Here is a 27,737-nt window from a genome sequence, read left to right on the forward strand (position 1 = left end):
TAAGAGGACAATCTCTCGTCTTTGTATTGTCTATTTGTTCACTCCAGCAGGCAGTCTCCTTATGAAGAATGCCCAGATGACAATGCTTTCATTTTGGAAAAATAAATGTAAAATAAAATCAAAATTGGATGCTGTTCCAGACATAAAAGGTGGACTCCATGGGACTCTGTGTCAGCAAATGGCGATATAAAAGAATTTGCTGCCAAGATGAGCTGTTGGACATTTCATAGAGAGTTAAATTGCTCCGGATGGCACGCATTTTGCAACACATGAATCCTAAACACAAACAAGTTGATGAAAGGATACTCAGAAGGAGGATGATATGAGACTCGGCCACAAACTGAGCCTGACTGCTGCCATGGATATAACTCTGTGGACAAGAGAAAGAGAGGGAAAGAAACAGACAGATTAGTTTAGCATCGTTCTTTTCAACTGACAACTCAGTTACATTCTCCATGAAATTTCTAAAATTAGGAAGTAATAGGTCACGGCGGGAATTTAGTTCTGGACTACGTCCCAATCATTTTTGCATTTCTTCTGACCCATAGAGAAAGACTGAACTTAATTATGACACAATATTGTGTATTATATAGTAGACCGCCACTGGTTGTGATTACAGCGAGAGTCAGCTCGGGCTGTTCAGGCACAAGGCTGTACCATGTACCACCGTTCAGAAAGAAATCTGGAGGAAGTGGTCCACCAGCTCCCTCATCACCGCTGTCGAGACAGACTGAAGCTCTGATAATGACAGCAGCTTTGGGATGACAAAGCTGTCACTGTGATTTTGGCTGTAGCCGTGGCTGTGCTCGGGTTGTTACAATCATGGCTGTGACAGATTCGTTTTTGCAGTACTGGGTGTAACAGTGACTACACGCAGCAGTTGTGTTTGTGCAGCGATGATTGTGGTAGCCAAGACATATTGTATTTTTGAACTCCCGTGGTGCATCGGTAATATAAAAGCACTGCAGGTTGGAAATAGAAGTACAGCTGGAGACAACCATAGCCTCACGGATTGAAACACAGCAGTACCTCACCCATAACAGCAGCTGCAGCAATGCTCACAACCAGCAGCTGGAAACTGTCGATCTGCATCAATACACGCATCACGTAAAGTATCACATCATCTCTACTTTCCCTAGTGTCAGCAGAGAGTTTCCCTCAACTTGTAAAGTACTGTATTATAACTTGTCTGGAAAAACACACTAACTCGTCACATGAATTAAAAAAAAAAAAAAAAAAACTAGTGCAAGGTAACGGAAAGATAATCCAGAAAAATGTTTCCCACCGTGACCTTTTGGGGTCTCCATTTGTGAAACACAGTATTGTAGGAGATCCAGCAGAAAAGAAAAGAAAGGGATCTGGGAAAATCACAGTCATAACACTTCTGTGGCAAACATTGTTCATAAAGTAAAGAAAAGATGGTTACGTGCGTAACTGAAAGGAAACATCATCGGAAAAGAAATACAACAAAAGGACGACTTCTTGAATTTTTTTTTATTTCATTGGATGCCATTCTAGGAGAGAAACTTCTAATGGCTTCTAATCCCTTTATCATTTGAGTACAACAACCGTCTCCTTGATATATATATAAAAAAAAAAAAAAACTGGACTTGGTTGTCGCCAAAATGGCATTCATTTTCTGGCTTAATCTTATATTTTGCTTTATCGTTATGGGCACAGGGGAGCCAAAACAGAATGTTCAGTCAATGTCTCTCCAAGGTCTACACTGCAGTACGGATGCTGCAAAATGCTTTTGTGCGTACGTTTGACAGAACCACTCACAAACATGCCATCTGAGTGTGTGTGCATGTGTGTTGTGAGTCATGAAGAATTACCCCATGCTGTGTAGGCGGAAGATCAGCCTTAACCTACAGGAACACTCTCACGCACCGACAGAAGATTTGATCAACGTTCACAAACCAAACACTAATGAACAACTCACTGCTAATATTGCCACTTCTGTACAACTTTTTCTAAATATTGCAGTAATGCTGCTTCCAAATCCTTCAGCACACAAAACTATTACACCAAGTCAGTTAAACAAATCAAAAACAAATGATGCTTTGTTCCAGAATACATTTGACAAAGGAAAATGTTTTAATTTGGATTTATCTTCATTTGGAGATTTAAATTAATTCACCTGAAATGTCATAATTTGTCATTTCTGACTGCTAGCCGACTCCCAACAGCCGGCCCGAGGGCAAAACCAGTTAAGTGAGAGTGGACAAGACAAGAGAGTTGCTGCTACTGAACGTAATGGGCCTCAATGAGGAATAACTCATATGAAGAGATGTTTATATGTAGAGTGTACAGGTGAGAATTGCCTCAGTTTGGACGGAAAGAAAAATACAACTAATGGCATACCATTATTAAAGTGAAATCATCAAATCCCACACGAACTTCCCCATGAACAGACAGCATTCATCAGTCATAACAAGTAGGGATGGACATTTTCTGACAATATTCTATTCGATATTCACTTCAGACTATTCGACCAGTCTTTAAAAAGCCTCACTTTTGTTTATTTATTGTTTTCTGAAGGAGTTCCACACAGACCTTAGAGACAGTGGTAGTCGTGTGTTCATGTTTCTCCTGTTTGTACCACCACATCTAATCTCACAGTGTCAAACACATTTAAATGGCGCTGGTTAGCAACATGTTCTTCTTCTTCCTCTTTTGTTGCCTAATGGAGTTTGGCAAGCAGTTTTGCAATATCGCCACCTGTTGGTGGTTGCAACGCATTAACACCAGGCAAAAGATACTTGTTTGATTTTTGGTGGATTTAAGGAGTATTTGAAGATTCAAATCCACTATATACCACGAGTGCACAAAAAAAAAGGTTTGTGCACTCAAGAGTTTGGTGAATATTGAAACACTCTTACAAGCAAACCTCACATAAACACCGTAAGTAAGAAACATTTAGGGTAAAAATACAAACATTTTCTTGCATAAGGTCTACTGAACGATAACTATCTATTAAATAAACAAGCTAATGTCAAGCTCATTGCACAGTTGTTAACATGAGTCGAGGATCACAGGGTGGCGATCCAACACAGTCGTCTGTGAGACACTGCAGATGGCAACAAGCTACTGGAGCTCACCCGGATTTCTGGGGAGGCCTGCATCTTTTTTTGTTCTGTCAGTAGCTGGTACTGCCATAGTGCTAAGTAATAAAATTGCCCTCGACCTAAAACAACTAACTTGAACCTGTGCTGTGAACTGAACTTTAAACTCCACAACCTCTTGATGTTTTTTTGCAGGAACAGATGATGCAGCTAGAGAGCAAACAGAGTTGAGATTCACTCAAGTTCGCTTTAGCTTACGACTCAAAGTATGCACAAGTAAGCTTCTTCGATAAGAAGTGAGAGGCTTAATTCGACTGACATCTGTCTCTAAATAATGGAGAGAAGCAGAGAGTCAGACAAAGAAAGACAAAGCAGAGGTCTTGTGGAAATAAGACGGGCAGAAGAACAGAGGGGGGACGGAAGTCTTTCAGCGTGTCTCACATTGTTGAATCCCTGCAGTTTATTAGCATCTATGTTTACAGCACATATAGGTTTTCCTTTTCCACTTGACTGGCACTGGTGTTCATTTCTTTCCCTATCAGAGAAGAATAAGGAAGGGGAGATGAATAGGAGATGACAAAGGAGGTGGAGTAAAGGGTGGACAGCTTTTTCTTGCTTCAGTGGACAGAAATGAAGAATTTTTGCACTTGAAAGCAGACATAAGAATGACGAAGGCTCAAGGCTGAAACAGATCCTTTTGTTTTCAATACAGACCTGTTATTCTGCATTAGCTTGGGCTTTAGAATTGTTATCAAGATGATTTCCTTATTGACTGACAAACTGAGACTCATTTATTAGCACAATGGGAAAGGTTTGTTTTGGTTGAACTTTCTTTGGAAATTGATGAAATTGTATCTTGCATTCCTTGGATGCACATGAACTAGCACTGGAACATTATGGTATAATGTCAACCGAGTTACTTGTGAATTATGATTACCTTGTCTGTTGAAACTTTGAAAATGGAACTTAAGTAAGTGTTTCACAAGTGACATTTTGGTCCAGCAAGGCACACCAACCAAGGCCATGCCTGATGCCCTCAAATACAACAGTTCTGCAAAAAAAAAACTCTTACGGAACCTTGTGGGGGTGGACACAATCACAAAAGCACTTCTTCACATAATTCAACAACAGCACAAACTACAGCCAATCACTGGGAAAATAAGTTCAACCTTGGTAATGTTGGCCACAATAACAACAGAGTTGAATCAGCTCTCCATAAACACAAACTGAATATAAGGTTCATTAAAGCACAATATCAAGTTGGTTCTTATGTATAATCTGGCATATATAATAGCAATTTTATCAGATTGCGGTATACTACTAAATTATGGAAGCACAGTTGAGAAAATAGACACAGAAACCGTGTAAATGAACATAATGCACTTTGATAAACTGGCACACATGTGCCATGTTACAAAAGGCTAACGAACCCCCTATATATGCAAAACCTTAACTGAATGAGACAAGGTCAGTCCCCTTTCCATGGAATTGTTTAACAGTCACTCTTGAATATGAGCGCTCAATCGAGTTCACTATGAGCAAAAATAACAACAAACATCACAATAAAGCTCCTGATTACGCACACATTATTGACAGATAGCTGCATTAGAATCTAACGGTGATGTTTTTCTTTCTGGGAACTAAACAAACATTACTTCATACTTCTTTAAGACACTGCTCTGAGTGTTACCTCCTCAGCATAAAAGAGAAATTGCAGACATAGGCTATAGGCAAGAGCAGCGCATGGGGGAAGAAACATTCCTCAATCCATGGCCGGGCACTTCCAATTAATCTGATGGATTAGAAAGCAGGACTTTCATTCATTAGTGTGCGGCGCTAAGGGTGTGCGCGTTTCAGTGCATATAGTTAAGCATGTGTATACTGAAAACCTGCGAGTAAATGTGCATTTGCAAACGAGAGAATTTGTCTGTGTGAGGAAAGTGTGTGTGTGTGTGTGTGTGTGTGTGTGTGTGTGTGTGTGTGTGTGTGTGTGTGTGTGTGTGTGTGTGTGTGTGTGTGTTTGTTCATTAGAGAGATGTACATCAAGGTGGTCTAGCAGAATAGAGTAGTACAGAGCCAACGTGGAGATGAATGGAGGAGCTAACTCCACAGTCACACTCCATAACATGCTCGTTCTCTCTCTTACTTAATCAAACACACAAGTTACAAACATAAATCAACGTATACAGCGGTGAATAGCCCTATATAGTCTTTGAAATAGATTTCCAGACAGATATCATGCAGAAAAGGCGTATTTTCTATTCAATAAACGAGAATGGACAACAACAAATGAATCTGTTCAAACACTAATATAACTTATAAGGCTTATGCCATCATGTTACTTACACATACTGTTCAAAAGAGAACTTCACTACATTAAAAGGCTTAGCTGTCGAATCAAGAGAGCCTTCCCTGATGTACAGCTTATCACCAATCGTAAAAATATATACAGGGTCAAACATAGATCTAGTCCATACCTTTAAGTGCTTAAATCAATCCTGTAAATGTCTTGGTTGAACAAACCTTTATTAGCATGTGCCTTGCATCAAAACTGCCTCAATGTCAATCCACCTGACAAGGGCAAGCCCCTGATTAGAGCCATCTGAAATCATTACTGGCATTTAAAGCTTTCCAGTTCTTCACAACATTTACAAGACCACTGGAATACATGTCCTAAAAGCTCATCTTTAAGAAATACTTCTGTCAACGAGATAGTGAAAGCGTCATGTTTTTTTAACGATCTTTTAGATTTTTTTTTCCTTTGATAAATGCTATCTAAACAGTGCCAGAACAAGCTCAAATATAAAAGCCAAATTCAATTTAGTTCACCATTTAAAAAAAAAAAAAGAAAAAAAAGGCAATGACAAGGTGACAATAAATACCCGATTTGAACTTTATAGCTTCTGATTAGTGTTTACACTCACACTCATAAGGCACTCGTCAAACAAGATTCTTGTAGTGCGAACAGAAGAGACAGGCAAGAACAATCTAAGGTGCTAAAAATCAAACTACTGCTGCAGGATAAGGCTGATGATACGTGTTTTTTGTTTTTTTTAGTATCAATAAATCCCATGAAAGACAAATAACAGCAATGTCGTAGTCATTCTATAAATTCAGCCTATTGGGCCCACCCAAATAGGCTACATAGATAAATACATCGGGCCATACAGCAGATCTTGGTTTTAGTTTTTAAAATGAGTCAGCATTTTCCCAAAACAGCTGGGCACTGAGCTTTTTAGCAAACATGACCAAAACAAGGGCATTTTGTTAAACCGGGGACCATTTTCAACTGAGTTTGTATGCACATTTGGTATTTATTTATTTAGTATTTATGGCAGCTGTCTGGTTTACTGGTTTATTCCATTTTTGGTTTGGGTTTTTAGGATTTTTATTTTTTTTAAAGGAATCTAGGGGAAGCAAAACTGCAGATTGAATCTCACAAACAAACTCTTGCACACATTTTTTTGTAATAAAAGTATTATACAATCACAGATATAATTTGACTTCACAGCATGCTGACACATACATTTTCTCCATTCTGAATAGGCTCACAATTGTTCACCTTCATAAATTTGGGGAGGTCCATACTGGGGAGCTGTCTAATACATCTGCAGCACACTACTGCTCCAATTAATCTGATGGATTAGTTTTCAGGGATCACTGCAAATGAGAATCAAATCAAATCTGCTTTTTTTTTTTTTAAATCACAAATTATGTGAATGTGAAATAATCAAAATGCAGTTGAGGATGTAATGGAGATTAAACCTGGTCAAAGTCTGTTTACCCAACATTGTTTTCACGAGGTTAATTTACATCACTCGGTATGTTACGAGTTTATGGGCAAAGATCATGTATAGAAAAAACTGCACAAACACTTTAAACCACAAAGTAGGTTTTGTTGTCTGAAGCAATTGTAAACACAATTATTATTCTGAAAGGTTAGCTCAATCAAAATCTAAATATCAGTATTATAAAATATCAACTCTGACACCAATCACCTTTCACCTCCCCTGAGGATAATATACTTTTTCTTTGCATGCTCTTTGAATCAAAATTGCGGTAATATGTTATGTCATTCTTCCTAATACAATAACAAAGATGCTAACAGCACTGTGTGTGCGCCTGTGTTCAGGCCCCCTTTTGAATACATTGACATTAAAATCTTGTTTACATAAGAACTCCATAAAAGAGCCCATTTGTCAGATTTTGACGCAAATTGGGTGTCTGCAACAATGCAGGCATATAATAAGTGTTTGCACGCACGCACACACACACACACACACACACACACACACACACACACACACACACACACACACACACACACACACACACACACACACACACACACACACACACACACACACACAGGTTGACTTCCCCACTGCACCTAACTTGCTACATTTGCTACATACATAAGTACAAGTAAATGTCATATTCAGCATCAGTTGAAAGCTATTTCAACACTGTTAACTCAAAGTATACAAGCAATGGCCATACTTTTCCCCCTCTCTTGACTTGAGCTTTCTCTCCCTAAAACAAAACCACTGTAGTGTTAGTTGGTAATAGCTGTGGGCCAGATAACCTTTACAAATAGCTATATTCATCCTTTTCCGTCCTGCATCATGTATTTGTGTGTAAAGTGTGTGTGTCTGTGTGTGTTTTGCTTGGTAAAGGTCAGGAGGCACTCAGACAGGAAGAGGGCTAAATGAAAAGTCAACAAAGCAGAAAGAACAGTGAGGGGAAAGAGTAAGTAATGGAGAAGAAGAGAGATGGGGTGGAAATATGTGCTTCATTTAGACAAGCAAAAGATGGGTTTGACTGTGTGTGTTGGTGAAAATGGGTCTAAACATAGGCGATCAAGGAAGTGAATGTTGCAAGTTACTCTGGGTAAGCGTTTCAGCTAAATATAAACAACATAAAACGGAAATACGAGTGCCAAAGACAAGTGAAAGAACATTTGCAGGATGATGTGCAGCTAGAAGTAGAGTAGGCAAAAACCACAATAAATCATATTTTGATTGGCAGCAAGAATAATAAAATTTACATATTTAATAATTAAAAGAGAAATGGAACACACATCAATAAAAAAAAAGGTATTTTCAATTAGATCTGAAACCATATGCTGGGGTAATTTTTCCAGAACAGCAGGGGGACTATGGGCAGGTTCATTGAAACTTTCATTTGAGTAAATATGGTATTCTAGTTTAGGGATTCAGGTGATGCTTTAAAATCTCATTATCTACTCACTGTTTATGCAGTTCAGTGTTTACGCACTCCATGGAGAGTTCAGTTTAATTACCCAAGAGTCAATTAGAGCCATTTAAAACCCGTTTTCTTTTTTTGAAAACATGTCAATCAGTAAATTGAGGTGACTTTTCATTTCCTCAACAGAATGAATTGTATTATTTATTTTGGTTTTGGGGATATATGGATGATTTCAATCTGCAGGCAAGAACTGCTGGTTTGATCTTGGAATTCTTCAAATAAATCTAGGCAGGAGTGAAGGGAAAATATGAACAAACAAAAACATGCCACTCCATCATTTTCTACTGGAATGGTCTACTGTATATGAAACTGTCCATAGCCAGGCCTGTTGAGCTCCACCTTTCTTTCTGTTTTGCCTCCAAGTTATTAATTGGGTTATCGAATTATATTTGTCTGCTAATTTTTTTTTTTTTTGCCAACAGCCAGACTGTCTGCCTGAGTGTCAGCAGTGTAGAGACAGAGAGGGATGCTCAATGTCGACTAACCTGAACAAATATTCATCCTGAAGGACACCTTATTTCATTTCACTCCAAACATACAACTATTCTCTTCCTCTGTGTCGAGACAAAAATATAAAGCAGTACTCACTAACAGACAGCACACGCATAATATGTCCTCTCTAAGCCAAGAATCAACCATTTGCAGGAAGCCAATAAAAGTGACAGCAATGTTTCTGTAAAATATGAAAGGTTAACAGTAATGCACAAGGGGCTGCTGCCAACAATTGCCAACAGCTGCCAAAGACCATCAACCAATCATGTGAAATCAGTTAGAAATATGGAAATGTCATCAGCCAATAGTTTAGAAATAAGGCAGGGATTGGTCAGTGAAACACTGATGAAAATGCTTCACACGAACGATGTTCATGTGTTTCCCTGAGTTATCCTTCATTCCAAACTGAAACAGGTTACACTGAGGTACAAGTTTTAAATTAATTTGGGTGATTAGATATGGATCAATATATATATATTCCATTATGTAAACCTAAGCAAAGACAACTCCACCCTTACCGTTTACTTTCTCTCTCTGGTTTCCTTTTATTCCTCTTTCAACCTCTTCCCACTTCACACAGCAAAAGCTGTTGGAACTTTTTTGTTTCATTTCTGATGTGCAGTAATAACCGTGTAACTGTGGTTTTGTATAGTCTATTACCTTTCAAAGTGTGTGTATATGTTTGTTACAGCACGATGTCCCATCTTGTGTGTGTGTGTGTGTGTGTGTGTGTGTGTGTGTGTGTGTGTGTGTGTGTGTGTGTGTGTGTGTGTGTGTGTGTGTGTGTGTGTGTGTGTGTGTGTGTGTGTGTGTGTGAGTAAAAATAAGCTAGCAGTATTTTCTTGGCTGCACAGTGAGCCACACACTACAATTTCATCTGCCTCGTTGTGCCATTTGTCAGTTGACAAATCCTTTCAATATAGTCTACCTGGACTCGCTTGCTCATCATTTTCAAGGAATTACACTGTCTGGGGAGAGGAAGAGATTAGAGAAGGTGGTGAGGAGGTAACATGAAAAGAGGTGGGTAGGAGAACAGGAAAAGAATGATAGGTATCTTTTCAATATCACCAGCCCAGTTAAAGACATTTACTATCAGAGAATGGAGAGAATGAAAATAATATAAATAGAGCTTGGAGAAGACGTCAAGGGTTAGGAAGGTGAACGAGGGTGAAGTCAAAGGAAAGAGATAATCACCATTTACACATCGTCTTATGTAACGATTCCTGCCTCTATTCCAGCCAAGTGGTTCCAAAAGAGCCATCTGGCGTTGAAATTCAAGGAAATGTGTTCAGATGAAAACATGTACTGTATGTAGACACTCATTCTGTCAATCACGCTACTGCTGTTCAAACGGTATATAAGGCTATGAAGCCGAGAAGGCTACGTTTGTAGAGGGCATACTGGGAAGTTAGAGCATAATTGCAGCTTGGTGTGGGGAAAAAAAAGGGTGGGGATTATTTTTGTAATCTGCATGCTGATTCCTGAATTGATATTTAATTTAAGCATCTTGGAGAACTTGCCATAGTTATTCTGCGGATTTAGTTTATTTGTGTATCTTCTGTCTTTGCATGTTATCCTAGACTGGCGTGATAAGTTTGATATCATGGATCTATGAGGGCCAAACTGTCTGTCGCAGGACAACTTGTTCTTTTTGTCACTAACTAAAGCCCCTTACAATTTTGTACGTTTGGGGTCGTGGTCATGCTGCAGAAGGAAATTGGGACTGATCACAGGCCTCTCTCATTTCCCTGCATGAAGGAAAACAATCTAAATATCTAAAGTATCTGAACCCCTTCACAGCACTGCATATATGAACTGGAATATGACTTGGAGTTAAAAGTGGTGTGGATTTCAGTGAGAACACAATGTAGCTCATAAATGTTTTCACATTAACTCCTTCCAATCGTTGTAGAAGTTGACTTTGTTGTTTGATAAACTATTTACATATGAATTCACTTTTTGGGGAAATTAATAGTTCTCCAACTTCAACAATGCACATAATGGGCCTCCCACAAGCTCATCAGCCCGACACGATTTGGTTTCTGCATGCTCAGTAATAAATCTTTTATGACCTGCTCACCTTTGCATTTGAATCAGATGCCCATGGCTATTGCTTCGTAACGATATTGAATTAATTTCTGTCTTTATTTAAAATGCTGTTTCAACACTTGACTAAGTCAAAGCTTTAATGCTGCCCTCATCTCTCTGCTCAGTTCAGGCAAAGGCAAGAACAAGAGAGGAGGAGAGAACAGATGTGGCAGGCAGGTAGGAATGTTTCCAAGTTGCTGACTGCACTTCTTTCCTCTGAAGACTATAACACTGTATGAGGACAGACAGAGATGCAAAAGAGGGAGGGCTTGGAGAAGAAAGGCAATCAGGAGGAGAGAAAAGTGAGGGAAAGAGTGAACTGATAAAAAGACAGAGTAAGGACGAAGTTGTGGCACAAGTAACGAACACAGGAAGTGGAAGAGGAAGTAATTCTGTATACAGAAAGGTGGGAGGGGTCACACCAACAGCTGAGTTAGTTTGGACAGCCGTAATACCAAAAAAATACAGTGAAGTATTAATTTAGAATTTAGAATTTTTAGCTAATTGTTAAGTGTGAGAATATTCAAACACTAGAAATCCGGTCTATGTATTAATTCGGGTTCAAAGGTTCATTTCTATCTCCAACAATATCATCATGTCCAACTGGAAACATTCGTCCATGCAGGAATAAAAATAGTTTAAAAGGAAGTAAATATAAAAACAGGGGACTGGAGAGATGTGGAGATTACATTACATTACATTTCATTTAGCCAACGCTTTTATCCAAAGCGACTTACAAGAAGTGAATTTCAACCATGAGGGTGCAAAACCCAGAACAACAGGAATCAATCAAAAAAAAAAAAAAAAGGAGATGACAGAGAAAGGGAAAGAAGAGGTGAGGGCTGCATTGGAGAGCTACATCAAATTAAGATGTAAGCTATTTTTCGTCAAACAGAAAAAGAAATTATAAAGAAAGCCAACAGTGCCTGAAAAATGTAGTTCATTTTACAAAGAACGACACAGAAGTACCAGACGGTGAGGAATAAAAGAAACAATTGGGCAACAGGGACACTTTTTTTTTAGCTATTTTATTTGTTTTGACTCTATTGTATTCATTATGTGTATGCTTTGTGCACTGCACTATGCTGTGGTTTGTGTATATTGTGTTTAGTACTGACTATTGGGAATACCAGTCCTTTTCAATCTCTGCATGAGCTCAACTGACTTTGCATACTTGTGTCTTTGACCGCATGCATCACTCACCAGGGAAGGGTTTATGTGCATGTGTGTCTGTGAAAATACACACAGCCCATAATACTATTGACACATAACCACATGTTCATTAGGTACTGTACATGTTTTTTTTTTCTTCATCCAGTTCCTCACCCTCTCTTCTATGTCTTTCTCTCACATTTCCCATCCTCTTCTCTCCCAAGTCAATCATTTTTCTCAGTTTATCCCATATTTTCATTTTAATTTCACACTTGAGTGAACAAACTTAAATGATGACCAGCAAAACTATATCTGTGCAAACGCTGTGTGTGTGTGTGTGTGTGTGTGTGTGTGTGTGTGTGTGTGTGTGTGTGTGTGTGTGTGTGTGTGTGTGTGTGTGTGTGTGTGTGTGTGTGTGTACACATATTGGTAACGAGTGTCAATTGTCCAAAAAACAGAGAAACTATATAAACCACAGGAGGTGGGATAGATAAATAAAAAGTGCAAAAAGAAAGAACGGAAGAACTAAATAAATAATTTCTCTGGCCACTCCTTTGACTCTGTTTTTCTCTCTCTCTCTCTCTGCTTGGTCCAAGATAACTCTGACATGTCGCTGGGGTGATATTAACACATTATGACCGCTCCCAGCTGTCCAGTGACACACACACACACACACATATATATATATATATATATATATATACATATACATACACTGTCCCTGCGCTGACCTGCTAGCAGGTGGTAATGGTACAGAGTGCATTTTACTTTAGGCCAGCTGCATTACAGATGTTCCTATCATGGATCTTAAACAGTCTCCCTCAACGTAACAGTAAAACAGATTCATCTTAAAACTTAAAATATTGTTTTTTAACAACACATTGATTAAGAATATAGGAACAAATAAAGACAAAAAACCAGGAAAAAACAAGAAATGAGGTAATAAAGAGAGCGAACGAATTACCAAGGACAGAAGGAAAAAGCAGAAAAACATACAGTAGGTCGATGAATATTATTATTATGCAAACAGAAGAATAAAAAAAAAATATTTCATACCACTTGTCCGTTCTGCGGGTTTTTGTGAGCGTAGGGAGGACCTCTGATGTGATTCCACATCTGACCGGATGTCATTGCAAAAACCACACACTATAACAGACAGATGTGACAGATACGCAAGACGAGCATAGAGGAGAACATAAATAAAACATTAGTAGTGAGGAAATATTTTTAGGATTTCAACTGACCCAGTGTAAAATTTCATTTTTCATAAAACATTAAATTATATTTTTTGTTCAAATAGGCAGAAAATTCAAGTAATAAAGTGAGATCCACCAGTCAGCTTCCAATGCAGTTTCACTTGACTTATGTCCCTGTCCTGTGAAAGTGGATATTGTTGGCAGAGCAACACTAACGCTAATGGGTGAGTGTGCGAGTGCATAAGTATGCGTGTATCGTACCAATGCAGCCATGGCCCATCCGGTCTTGTTGTATATGAATTCCAGGTTGTTCCTCCTCAAATAAAGCAGACCTCCAACCAGAGACACTAACAGTGCCAAAGCAATGGTTCCTGAGTAATTAGGAGGACGGAAGACACGGATCTGAAGAGATGGAAAGACAGAGAGACACAAGTGAATATAACTATATCACATTGACGATATAACATGGCACTTGTACATTTTCTCACTGTACTATTCAGCACACAACTATACTGATTTGTTTCAGTGTAATAAATATTGTAAATAAACGTCCTTCATTAAGCCCTTTACTAGTTTGTACTTAGAGATGTTTTCTTGGCCCGACGGTAACTGAATGATAGTTTTGCAATAATCAATTCTCTCTCTCTCTCTCTCTTTTTTTTTTTTTTTTTTTTACCTTTTTATGCTATTTACAAGGGATAGGGGCAGAAAGCTTTGAGACATTTAAATAAGTATCACAATTTTAAACGTATATTACTGTATTATGAAGATTTTTAATTGTTAGACCAAATAATCTGAGTTCAGTCTGAATGAACATTCAGTTGAAACATCTGTTTCTTACACACACACACACACACACACACACACACACACACACACAAGACATAAAACCAATACAGTAACTGGATAAAAGTCCTATTTCATATTTTTTCAGTCAATGATTTGTCTAACTGTTATTGACAAAGCAATTATAAAGCAGATTTAAAATGTCAAATCTGTTCAAAAGATTCTAATACACAAAATGTGTTCAACAAAGAGTATAACCTTGAACCTTTAACATAACTTCTGTAATAGTGTAGTATGAATGTGATGGTGTAAATAAAAAATAATATTTTTCAAACGAATGTCTCTGACAGATATAAATAAATATAACCAGTAGTGACTCAGTCAAAAGATTCAGTGAAACTAAGTGGTAAATTTTGTTAATGGAAAGTGATGCTCTCGAAAACACACTGGTTGTTCATTTCACACCAAGCTGCACTTAACTCGTATGTATAACACAAAGTTGGGAAAACATGGGCCTCGATCACAATTTGACAGATACACGATTATTTCGCTCATCAGCTTTGGGCACAGTATATATATCACCAAACAAAACTAATCAAAACCTTGTATACTGTGTGACTGGACTGTGAATGAAATGCTGGAGAGCTTTTACTTTGAAATGCATACAGGAAGTCATGGCATTTGGCCAACCAATGGTGGCTTCATCGGTAGGTCACGTATATAGTTAGAATAAACATAAAAGAATCAAGCGTGGAGAGAATGCAATATTTTTAAACATATATTTGGAAAAAGAAAACGATTTACTATGAGGAACATTTGACACAAGGTCAATTTTGGAAAAGGCATTCATTTGTAATTTGTTCATTGAGCCCATTTATTAAAATGCTTAAATAATTGAAATACTTAAAAGGGTGGTTGGAAATGTAAAATCTCCCAGGATGTTTTTTTAACATGTGCAATGATAAAAAAAAAAAAAAAGCTTCCTCTGCCATGTCCTTATCTTCACACTGAATCTCGGATATGCTCATTGTACCATTTAAACATCTGGTATTTTCAGAGACTAAACCCTTCATTAGCAAGATTCTATTTTTTATTATTTTAATATTTTGTACGTCCAGCTTTAATTTTGATGATAGACTAAATTTTTCTGAGAACAGATGATGCCTGATTCTCTGGTCTATCTGACCTGTTTGTTTATTAATTGTACATAATATTAAATACTCTACACCTCAACTTCTAATCCATTTAAGTGTATGACAAATTTTGAGTCATTTAAACATTTGAGTGATAGAGCACAGAGGTGTACATGCAGTATTTTTTTTTTTGCATACTGTAAAAAGCCATGCTTCCTGCTGTTTTAAAAACAAATGAATAAATAAAGAAGTAGAATTTAGGGTCATTTAATAATTTATTTTTGAGACAATGTCCATGTTTCTTTATCTCTGTCTTTCTGTGTATGTGTGTGTCTGTGACCATAGAGCCACACCAACTATATGCTGTATTTACTTTTAACAGACGTGAAGGGAAGATATTCCAAAAGACAGAACACCTTATGTATCGCCAACCGATATTTTGCCATCATTGCAAATCTGTTCACCACCTGCTGCTGTTACATGTTATTGGACCGGAACGCCAGTATGCATAATTCAGGGAGGGAATTCTGCCACATACTCTCTGAGGCTGCAGCCTAACCTTACCATAACCATAATCCTAACCATACCCACGAGTATGTGTGTGTATGAGAATCATCACCGTTTACATTTAATTATTTTTTGTTCTAACTGAAGTAAAAAATTGTAGGATACAATGAGCTCTAATAATGTGTGAGAGTTTATAACATTCCATGATATAACCTGCAATACAGCATTTCCTGGAAAAACAATTGTCTCATTACTATATTAATATTACATCATATTAACTAATGGGCGACACATTTCCATAGCAGTCTTCCATGTGGCCTTATTTTTATTCTCGAATGGCACAAAATCAAAGAACGAGCGTTCATTTCATTTGGTCCCTCACACACTTGCATTCATCGCTTTTGATCATACGGTAACCTTCTCCTTTCATTTTCCTTTTGCCGTTATGTTCTTAATACATGCAGCAAAGGCATTGTGCAATTCCAGAAAGCCAGCACTAAGTTTAAGTGCTCCCCATCGCCTTTTCTGAAAGGCAGCCTTTTAATTCCATATCCATCGACAGGATGTCAGGAGGTTGCGTGGGCGATGTCTGCCGTTGCGTGCTGACAGGTTCTTTAGGGGAAAACAAACATTGGAGTCTGACTTTGCTACCTGGAACTTGGTCTTTCGTGTGTCAATAATCATATGGCTTCACACAGCAGCACCTAACACTATTTGCATGTGTACCACAATGTTTCTTAAGATGTAAAATGATACGGTGAACATTGCATCTGCTGTTGCAAAGACTTTCCACCTCATCCGGTTTTACCATCTTGATTGGTATGTAAAAGTTCACTCCAGCAGCAACAGCTATTGTCTTTGGTATTCCATGCATCGTTCTTTCATCACCACCATTACCCATGATGCAACTCAACAGCCAACAGCACAGCAAGGAAATAATGTAGCCTCAAGCCACTTGCCTGAAGCAGGGGCACATGGCAGAGGTCTAGTAAGTGCACTCCTTAACTCCACATGGAATTATTCTGTTTTCAAACTTGTAGTCTTAATGCCCAACCAATACAGACTCAAGTGACCTTGCATGAACTCCCTATTGAGCCACAGAAGCAGTGGACAACTGTTGCACATGTAGCAGAGCTCTGCAACACGTGTTAAGAGGGTTTCATGTGGAATTGATTGAGTTTACCTTTTAGGCTGGTGTGAAAGGTGACATTCACTCACAAAGATGACTGCCTGAAACAGTGTGTCTTTGACTGCCTTGTAGCAGAATGCACTTTGTTTGTTGAGTCAAAGTAAAGTAAACCCAAAGAGAATTGAATTTTAAGAGCTATGGGATTTTAGAATGAATTGAGATTTCGATTGAAATCTGACATACAAGTAAATCTATCTGCTGGTTATGGGAACTATCAAGGGAGCATTATTATAATCAACCTGCACATATTTATGCCGGATCATTTGTAATGTGTCAGTGCATGGCTGCTGGGATTTTCCTTCCTCAACCAGAAAGTTAAAAAGGAGTTTAATGGAGGCGTGCTGTGCTTGTTTCCTAATTATCTCATTTTTGAACTTATCATTACAAAGTGAGTCCTGGTTCTACCCGTTTATAATTATTCATACAATGAGGTGTAGTTTTACTTTTGACTTATCAGGTATTTCTTTGCCAGGTGTTTGTGACATTCGAGAACATGCTGTGTTTGTACACATTAAAGTCACATCAGACCCGAGTTGCATTTCCTAATTGGGTCCAAGTATTACTGACGACCAGGGTGACAGTCACTAAACCTGCCATGTAATGACTTCATGTTTACTCCTCCGGTTTGCTTATAAAATGCCCAGATGATCACAAACCAGACAAAAACAAAAAATCAACAACTTGCACTCCTAAAATTCAGCCAAATACTTGCTTTTGTATGTGTGGTACCACATTTTCTTCAATATTTCTTGCAAATGAGTCATGTTTCTTGCAAATGTGCATGTGTGAATGTGAATAGTTTGATTATGTAGTACCTGAACATCTGTGCGGTCTGCAATCCATTTGGCCAGCTGCTCGGAGGCAAAGCCAATCCTTTGCAGGTCAAATGTATCGGCCCTCTTTGGCTTTCCCTTAGCCGGGAAATGCATGAATGTTGGAGCGCTATTCATGTTCAGCTAGAGAGGAAGGGAGAAAATAAGGATGGGGATGTCAAGTTAATAGCTTGTCAAACACATTCAGTCATATGTCCTCCACTCAAATATTCATCAACAGATTGATGACATGGACTAGTATTATATCTTCACCTCTTCATAATATGTCTTAACGTTTTCAGTCTCCATGAGTCCTAAAAACTGCATTCTGTGGCCTATTCTTTTGTTATATTTCATATCAGCTATTTCACTTGTCTTGTAAACATTCCAGGACCTGATACCAGAATGTAAAAGTTCCCATTTAATGTTGATGTTTGTTTACACATTAAAGAACTGTTACATTGTACAAACAAAGCCGTATAATATATTTTGTATGTTATCATTAAGTTCCATTTTTGTCTGCTTCATCTTTAATTTTTGTTTTGACATTGAGCACCCAGATAACACTACAATAAATCAATGCATATCGCTGTTGTGGCTAATGCTGACACAGTATGTATTCCACTGGTGTGCAATTAGTAACCTATTCGCAACACATACAGTTTTATGAGTCAGCGATCACCAGAGTGACACAAACAACTAAATATCCTTCGATATCTTTAAAGCCAGGGAGCATCAGAGAGCAAAGCTGCAAACGCTCACTCTGCTTCTATATCAGTAGCATTTTGCAGGCCCCCTGTGCCTTTAAAGTGTTGCTGTCAGCTGAAAACTGCATTTGAACTTTAATATTTTCTTCATGCTGAGAATGAAAAGAGGATGTCTAAATCCTGTCTACACCTTCTAGTCACAACGTTTCCAGATTGGAGCTCCTTACAGATATTATACACAGCACTATACACCACAACATAAAATACAGAAACCCAAGAAAGACGAGCTGTCATACTGATTATATTTTACTATGGAGAGCTATTCATCTGTTCAAATGATCAACCAAATTTGATACTGTTTGAGGAAATTATAAAAAAAAAAATCAGATTGGGACTCTGTAGTGGGCAGACACTCAACAGTACATAACTTTGCACAGAAGCAAAGGGGAAAAAAAAAAAATCTTTCGGAGATTATTAGCTATAAGAAACTGTATCAGTGCATGGTTTTGTACAAATGCATTGCTCTCCTTTCTGTTTTTCCTCTAAAAGACACACAGGAATGTTCACACACACACAAACAAAACAGATAAATGAGGTTGATTATCTGTTTTCTCTAAATGTGAATCTTTTTCCATCTTCCTTCCCCTCTCCCTCCATGTTTCACACCATGTTTAACCCCAAATCCAGGACTCCCAACAATTATCACTAACAATAAAGTCAACTGATTTACTCTCTCCTCTTTTCCCCAATAGGCCTGTAGAAAAAAGAGGAGGGAAGGAAATGCAGAAAGAATAAGAAAGAAATCAGTCAAGAGTAAAGTTGTTTCACCATCTGAACATGTAATACATAAGTAACACATGTATGAACATGTATATGTACATGTATGAATGTCAATGAACACATACAAAAACATAAGCATGGACATACAAGATGATAGGAAAATATGCACACAAGTAGCTTTTTCATAAAAACAATATTTACATGACAATATAAAATCACAGATGATCATGAAATTAGCCTTGAGGAAAATTAACGAAGAAGTCACAGTAAAGCCTGAGGGCAAAAAGTAACCATTAAACAAATAAAGAAAGAAAGAGACAAGGGCTAGGAAAATAGCAATCAGATAAGATGAAGAAAAGAACATATTCAAGACTTAAATCTAAAACTATCTTTGTTGGATTAATCTGAATCTAAATCAAGATAAAGGACAAAGAAGCAAAACCAGGCTATTTTTAAATGAGCATTGCTATTTAAAGTTGTATGAGAGAAGAGAAAAAAAGGAAAATGAACAACCAGGGATTTACTTTGCTATTTTGTATTTTTCCGTTTTGAGTTAAAGGTTTCTGCAAATAGCAGCTGGTTGCTGCTGGTGAGGCTTTTAAATTATCCCACATTTCTGATACCATAAGTCATAGCCAAGAAAAACATAAACAGTTTTTTTTCTTATACACTGTTGGATTGTAGCGATAATTAATAAAATGCTGTTTTACCACATGGAACACTGTAAAAAGGAATTGTCAGGAGTGGAAATTATTAAGTAGGAAGGTTTCATTGTTTTCCTCATAGTGGATCACAGATTAACGTAAAGTACAATTAATTAAGTAAAAATCAAGCTAAAGTCTAGATTATTGCACAGAATTTAGGAGATGTTTTGGGTTTTGGACTGTTGGTTGGTAAAAACAAAATCATGCCATTTGAATATGTCAATTTGGCTCTGGAGACTTTTAAAAGGCATTTTTTACCATTAGAATAATGAATAATCGAGAAGAAAAGTCAACAGTGAATTTGATAGTCAAAGTGATAGAAAGAAAGCCAAAGATATGTGTCAATTAAAAAAAATAAGAATACCCAACTATGAGAATTACACCTACCTACTTCCCTATGTATTAAGTCAAGTGAGAGCTAAAAATAAACCGAATATGAAAATGTTAAACTGGCAGTAATCTTGGGTTAACACATTCAGACTCGATTAACTAGTTACCTGTTGGAAAACATCCGCTCCTTCATCATAGTCCACGACCGTGAAGAAGAGCTTGTTGGAGAAGGCAGATGAGTAACGCCATGAGTTTGCCAGGACCTGGTACTCCTCATTCGCCTGCCTAAAAAAAAAAATGTACAGGGACAAAAGATAAACCATAACATTTTACACATGCTACATGTGGAGATAAAATATAATGCCAAAAACACATACACAAAACATAATATCAAACCCATAGTTGCCACAGTTGTTTAAGAGATGACTCTTGAGGTGAACTCAATGAACCTACACAAGTATTGCTGTGGTGTGTTTTGCTTGGTCTATTTTCAGTCACAGGAAGACACCCGTCATCACAGGTATACCTCACCAGATCATAACATCTTTGCATTTGAAAAGCAGGGGTCCAAAAAGCTCTATGCTCAGGTCCTGTAGAACTGATGCTGTAGTACAAACTGAGAAAAATAGTGGACAGACCATGTCAAGAAATTAGGTTAACAGCAAAAGCCTTTTCTTCTTTGTAAAGGTACAGGTAGCTGGGGATAAAGAGGTAAAGTATTGCTATCAGAGAGGGACCACTATTGTGGCAGCCCAAATTTGAAAGTGTTTTTCTTTCCAACACTGTCGTCATTTATATTTACTTCAAACTGTGAGTGTGTTCTTAAGTTTTACTTTATCTTTTCAGTTTGTTTGTTTTTCTTTCATTTATTCACCTGCTACAGAAGATGCTATTTTGATTTTGACAGGCAATGGGCACAATCACTGCAAGTGTGAAATTAATGTATTTATTCATGAAGAGGCAAATAGGTGTATGAAAAGGAAGGACAACAGGAACATTTTAACTATTGACTTCAAAAGAGATCAAATAAGCCCATTTCCACTGCCAGCTCAGCTTAAGTCTTCTTTTTTTTTTTTGGTTGTCCATTGGGCAAAGGTTGTGGGTAGCACCAGGCCCTATTTTTAGTATCATCTTTGCCAAGGTGTCAAGAGAAATAGAATGTATCATGAAAACACTGCAGACCACTGAGAATCGTCATAATTACCGCATGATCCTCCTGCACAAACCCCATATTGTTAAATAGCCAACCTGCCACTGGACAACTCGCTAAATGTCAACCCACAACCTTTCAGAAACGTTTTGTCTTGCTGCCTTCATTCTCTTCTGAAACAAAAATTGTCTCCTTGCTGTGCCAAACAGCCACATACCAAGAATCAGCCCCTGTTGACCTCCATGTCGTAATGAGGAGGTATTATCTGCAGTAAAAAAACAAAAAAAATGAAATCCAGAAAAGTACCTGGTTCCAGGGGCAAGTACAGTCAACGAGCATAGAGCTGGTACCCAGTAGTGTAAAACGGGGTACAGGGTTGTTAGTTAGGAGATAAAAGGAGAGGAGATATGCACTGTCTGAGGCAGAGTGGAATGAATGTGAATGAAGGTGATGAGAGAGCATAAATAGGAAATTGTGCACTTCATCTTTGGCAGCGTCTCCCTCTCTATACCATGCTGTGCTCTTCACTCCGTGCAAAGTTATACATATTTCTCTTTTATGTTTTTGAAACCTTATTTGTCATTTTATTTCAATTTCCTTTAAACTTAGTCTAATGGAGGTATTATTTTAACAAACCATGTTAAAAATCACAATTACATTTCCCTCCTGCATAGAATGCCAAGAACCAGTCCCTCTTTTCTATTATCTCTGTCAATTGTTACTGACTTTAGCTACATGTTTCCCTTCACTATGGCATTGTGTCTTATGTCAACTGTCTCTTGTGTTGGTTTTAATTAGTGGGAATTCATCTGTCAGGATGTGTTATATGTGGTGATATAACTCTGGAGCTAATGTTAGGATAGTTCCTTTGAAGTGTCTGCCATTATAAAAAGAAGTCAGCGTGGATGAGGTTGAAATGAGGCCAGCATACTGTCAGGGATTACAAGGGTCCTTTTCTCTGTCTGTGAATACCACTATGCTGAAGTTGTCAAGGTGTCACTGACATCTAGCTTTTACTGTGCAAATAGTCTAATCTTTCATCTTTAAAAGCCATCATACTCCAAACAAATCATAAATATATAAAACAATATATATATATATATATAATAAGGTATTGCTGTGAGAATGTAAGATGATAAAGCAATCTGGCTGGGTGCTTTCATACTTGATACTCCAAGTAAGTATGCCAATTTAAGCCCGAAGTCCAGTAAGTTTAGTAAAAGTGTGACATTGTGTACGTAACACAGTTTGACAATCTGTGCTCTGGTCTGTTTGGAAGAGGCAGACTTGTGTCCAGCTATATAAATGTCAACATGACTCCACTGTCTGTCACTTTAGTTTTTTTTTTTTTTTTTTTTTTACATAAAAAAAGGGTTCACCGCACCACACTTCTCCCCAGAAATCTGCACAAGGCAGATCTTACCATCTCATCTGCCTCGATGCATTACAGATGACATTTAAAGATGGGAGAGTGTGCCGAGTGTCCTCGTCTCTGTCTGTGCATTAAAAACGAAAGCAACAGCAATGTGAAGTATTACTCCGCTGTAAAGTTATCTGCAAGAACTGTATCAATTCAATTCACATGTTTAATGTGAGGGCGGCACTGTGGCGCAGTGGTTAGCACTGTCGCCTGACAGCAGGCGCCTGTGTGCAGTCTGCATGTTCTCGCTGTGCCTGCGTGGGTTCTCTCCAGGTACTCTGGCTTCCTCTCACCACCCAAAGACATGCATGTCAGGTTGATTGGCGATTCATGAAAAAATTGTGCTTCGGTGTGAATGAGAGCGTGAACGGTCTTTGTTTCCATCCGTCTTTCCGCGTCGGCCCTGTGATGGACTGGCGACCCGTCCAGGGTGCCCTGCCTTCACTCAAAGTGAGCCGGGCCCACGTGACCCTGTTCAGGATACAGCGGGTACAGATAATGGATGTTTAATGTGTTTACAAGTGCAATGCAGTCGGGGTAATGGTGTTAAGCACACTCGGACCATTAACGTGTTGTGAATGCTGGTCAACGGGGCGTCATACTGGACACAGAACAGTTTGATCACACCTCATATGGAAACACCTGAAGTGATTCGCCAAAGGATATTTTAGTCATATATTCTTGCCTGTTACCAGAAAGGTAAATAATGTTTGACATAATAGTATTTCAACTGTTTCAATTGTTGTGATTATTCACAGAATATAAACATTATTTAATTGTTAACGTTTAGCTATTCATTTACAAATGTAAGTTATACAATAAAATGTATGTTACATTTAACATAATTTGCATTTCATATAATAACATTGTTTTTACTTGTTTTTAGCTCCGTGCAGCTCCTCCAGACTGAGGAGCAGCTTCGCCCATGAGGCCGTCAGGATGCTGAACTCTTTCCCCTCTTTGCCCCATAAACTCTCAACTTTTGCACTGTGGACCCATATTTGCACTACATTGTCCGTTTTGTTGTTGTTGCATATCTATGCATTTCTTGTTTTGTCCTTATATTTTGCACACAGTGGGACTGTGAGAAACAGTTTTTCGATCCATCTGTATGTCATATGGTGGGTTGACATTAAAGGAGTTGAAGTTGAAGGGACCAGAGTGTGAAGGAATACGAGTTATTTAAAAATTACAAAAACATTTTTAAAATATGAATTATTTTGGAGTTGAAAATGCTCTGTAAGGTATTTATAATCCAACACAAATATATATTTAAAGTATGCATTGCTGCAAGTATACTGGATTAAAAAAAAGTTCCTTTTGGTTGTTTGTATGAATAAATTGTACTGCTTTTTACTTTGTATCGGACTATTTTTGTCAGCCTAAACCTAGCTTAAACCATTTGTATTGTATTGTTTTCATTAAGAGACTAAAACACGGCTAAGTTATCTTCACTGTTGAATATTTACAGACAAGAGCATAGAAGTTTCAAGTATCCTATGATTGATATAAAAGAAAAAAAAAACAATTATTATTACACAAGGAGAGCTGGCCACCAAAATAATGATTTGGAGTTAAAAAAATGATTGGCAATTCAAAGCATTTAATCTGAGAGAGATCTGTCCAAGAAATTGGTATGAGACAACACTGTAGGCTACAACACTGACAATTACTTCTACACAAATCACACAATCTACTGAATGTCCTGATGAAATGTTAGAGTGTTATGTGTGAATGTATTATGGTCTGGTCTGTGTGTGTGTGTGTGTGTGTGTGTGTGTGTGTGTGTGTGTGTGTGTGTGTGTGTGTGTGTGTGTGTGTGTGTGTGTGTGTGTGTGTGTGTGTGTGTGTGTGTGTGTGTGTGTGTGTATCTGTTTAAAATCCAATCTCCAACACAATAAACTAATTTGTGTCCCTTCTAGTGCCAAAACCTTGTCAGTATTAGCAAGTAATATGGAACTGGGACTGAGCTTAATAGTGATGTGGGAGAGAGGACCCCAGTGATTGGCCATCTTTTTCACTGCCTGATTGTCCTCTTAAGGCAGACACTCAGGTCACCATCTAACATCCATCTCATCCTCCCTCTGTTACTCTCCCTTTATACTGATGTGACACTAATGCTAATGAGAGAATGCTCGCAGTTAGGAAAGAGGGACAGAGAAAGAGAGGGAGGGGGCAGAAGGTTGACAATAATGGCTGCATCTGGCAATTAAATAAAAATCACTGGTCTTAAATAAGAAATGAAGAATAAAAACACGTTTAGATCAGCTCACTGAAAAAACGATGAAACAAAGCCATTTGAAGTGTATTCGAGCAAAATTGTAATCCTTGCACAACCTGCTTTGGCATTGATGTATTTAATTATGGTAAGATAATAAAGGAAATCTGAATGTATATAATAGCAAACAAAGACAAATCTAAAGAGCCTCAGTTTGTCTGTTGTGGTACCTCTATACTAATAATGTGAGTCCCCTCTGCCTGTCAAGCAGCTGTGCGGTGTTGACATAAATGATGAATAACTTATCTAATCAATTGGCTGACGAAGTAGAAGAGAGGCTGATTAGAGTAACAAGTAACAATCAGGATGGAGAAGGTGATTTCATCAACTACCTGGACATGCCCTTGGAAACCAAATCATGGTCAACTACCTGGCTTATACTGCACAGACACAGCAGTCATGGGCCAGAAATGAGTTAAAATAAAACTGCAAAAAAATATACATTGCAATGTGATGATTGCCCACTTAGCAACTTGACAATGTTGAGTACTTTTCCATATGGCAACAAGTTAGAAGACTACACTTCTCTATACAAGTGTAAAGAAACTCCACCCAGGCTGTACTAAATAATAATACTTTCAGAAAGACAGTGTTTTGTGGAAGAATGCCAGAAATCAGTCATTCCTAAAACTTGGACGATAATCAACAGAAAAAATGAGATGAGCCACCAACGCTGAGGAAAACATATTGGATAATATGTGGTAGATTGTACTATGGAACATGCTTTGGGAAAAGGCCTATACTAAAAACACAATTTTGTGTTTTTCATCATGCTTTAGTATAATTACTAAGCTGTTTTTACTGGAAATAAATGTTTCTCATTTATTCCCAGTATGTTTCACAATGATTCAGTTTAGAGCAGAGCAAAAACAGTTTAGTAATTATACCAATCTGGCATTAGAACCATGATGATCTCAGAAAAAGCTGTACACCCGATACTGGTGCCATGATGGCACTGACTGATCCAAAGCCGCTTTCAGAACTATGGACAGCTCCAGAGCCAGCTCTATTATGAACTCCAGTGTTGTGTGTAGAACTGTCCATGGTGCTGAAATACAATTTTAACTCCCTGTTATTGAGTAAAGTTTTTTGATTTGGATGAAAATTCATTTGAATATAACATAACAATAATACTTAGCTGTGTTGGACCTGATGTGAAAATGATGCAAGTGTGATTTTGTAACCGAGTCAAATTTAAATCTATTTATTGGGACTTCTGGAAAATCTTCCCAATACAACAACGGCTTTGAGTATGTAAGTGGGTAAGTAGGTCTTATTGGCCTTGTTCTGTGGAATTTATTCATTGCTCTTTGGTAGTATAGCTGGCTGAAGTCCCTTTGATCCAAATGTCAAGGTGGCCCACAGGTTCTTATTACGTAAGGCTGATTTCTGTGCTGCACGTGGTGTGCAAGTCAGTAAGGGGAAGGTACGTGAAATATAAGACTTCTAGGACATTCGTGCCTGAGTTTTTATGTGTGGCTTGCGAGTTTACGAAGTTTGCCACGGTGGGCAAAATTCAGCGCTCCGAGTAAACGTGCAGGAGGACATGACATCCAGGCGACGAAGAGAAGGACAAAGGAATGGTTGTTGCGGTAGGAACCAGGCCACATTTTGGTGTGTGTGTGTGTGTGTGTGTGTGTGTGTGTGTGTGTGTGTGTGTGTGTGTGTGTGTGTGTGTGTGTGTGTGTGTGTGTGTGTGTGTGTGTGTGTGTGTGTGTGTGTGTGTGTGTGTGTGGGTGTGTGTGTGCGTGTGCGTGCGTGCGTGTGCGTGTGTACGTACCTGCAGACAGAACACTGCCTCTGAGGCTGCAGGGCAGTGAACATAACGATGACAGAGTAGTTCCTGGGTGGGGCCTTGACGAAACGACGGAACTTGTCCCCGTTCATCCGGACGACCGAACGCCGAGAGGACCACTCCATCATCTGGTCAACTTTCTCTGACAGCAGGTTCTGAACACACAGGGGAAAAAAAGAAAAGGGCCGACATGGCAATGCATCCCATTAGGATTTTTATTTTAGATTTAAGCAGTGGAATGATTCCATAGAACGATCAATAACAAATATAGCCGTTTTAATTCTTGAAAATGTTAGAAATACCCCTTTGAGAGAAATATACTGCATTCATAGTGAAGTCACAAAGACACTCTATTAACAAAAAGAACACACCTGATATCACCCTGCTTCCCCAACAAAAATGTAGTTCCTTGACTTGTCTTGTCTTAAGAGCAGGCAGCGTCACTAAAACAAATCCAAGAGGACCTTCCCTTACGTACTGGCTGCTTTGATAGTCCGAGACTGATGCAAAGGAAAGTGTTCCGGGATAAAAAAAATTACTATCTCTAAATTTGTATAGGTTTGACTCCTGGCCAGTATTTACTAATGTGATGCAATCAAATAAAATATGGAACACAACACGGGTAGACATTATTTACAGGGCCGTCCACGTTTTGTATGTACATACAGAAAAGCCTCAGCTGTTGGTTGCGTTTGTTTAGATTTTGAGAGTCTGCTGCTTCACCAACAGGTCACAACATCAGCAAAAAAAAAAAAAAAAAAACACTACGCACAGCATACGAGTGCACACAAACACATCAGCCGGCGCTTTTTAGAAGCGCAAAAGCTTATAATAGAAAAGTCGTGAGAACTGTGTGTCTATGTGTATCTGGCATGCGCGTCTGTA

The 27,737-nt window shown here is 38.2% G+C and overlaps 1 protein-coding gene across 1 annotated transcript in view; it reads right to left on the reverse strand.

The window, feature by feature from the left end:
• The window catches only part of LOC138629998 (tumor suppressor candidate 3), a 67,241-nt gene that overhangs the window by 13,696 nt on the left and 25,808 nt on the right, over positions 1-27,737 (reverse strand). The window contains exons 2-7 of the mRNA XM_069714076.1: positions 26,838-27,007; positions 20,377-20,494; positions 17,692-17,832; positions 13,523-13,663; positions 13,122-13,211; positions 307-370 (exon numbers count right to left, since the gene is read on the reverse strand). Coding sequence (XP_069570177.1) covers positions 307-370; positions 13,122-13,211; positions 13,523-13,663; positions 17,692-17,832; positions 20,377-20,494; positions 26,838-27,007 — 724 coding nt within the window. The remainder of the gene's footprint in view (positions 1-306; positions 371-13,121; positions 13,212-13,522; positions 13,664-17,691; positions 17,833-20,376; positions 20,495-26,837; positions 27,008-27,737) is intronic.

This window comes from Brachyistius frenatus, unplaced genomic scaffold (genome assembly GCF_029030835.1).
Source record: "Brachyistius frenatus isolate BFR_SWC_R1_liver_20210118 unplaced genomic scaffold, ASM2903083v1 Contig_125, whole genome shotgun sequence".
NCBI classification, from domain to species: Eukaryota; Metazoa; Chordata; class Actinopteri; family Embiotocidae; genus Brachyistius; species Brachyistius frenatus.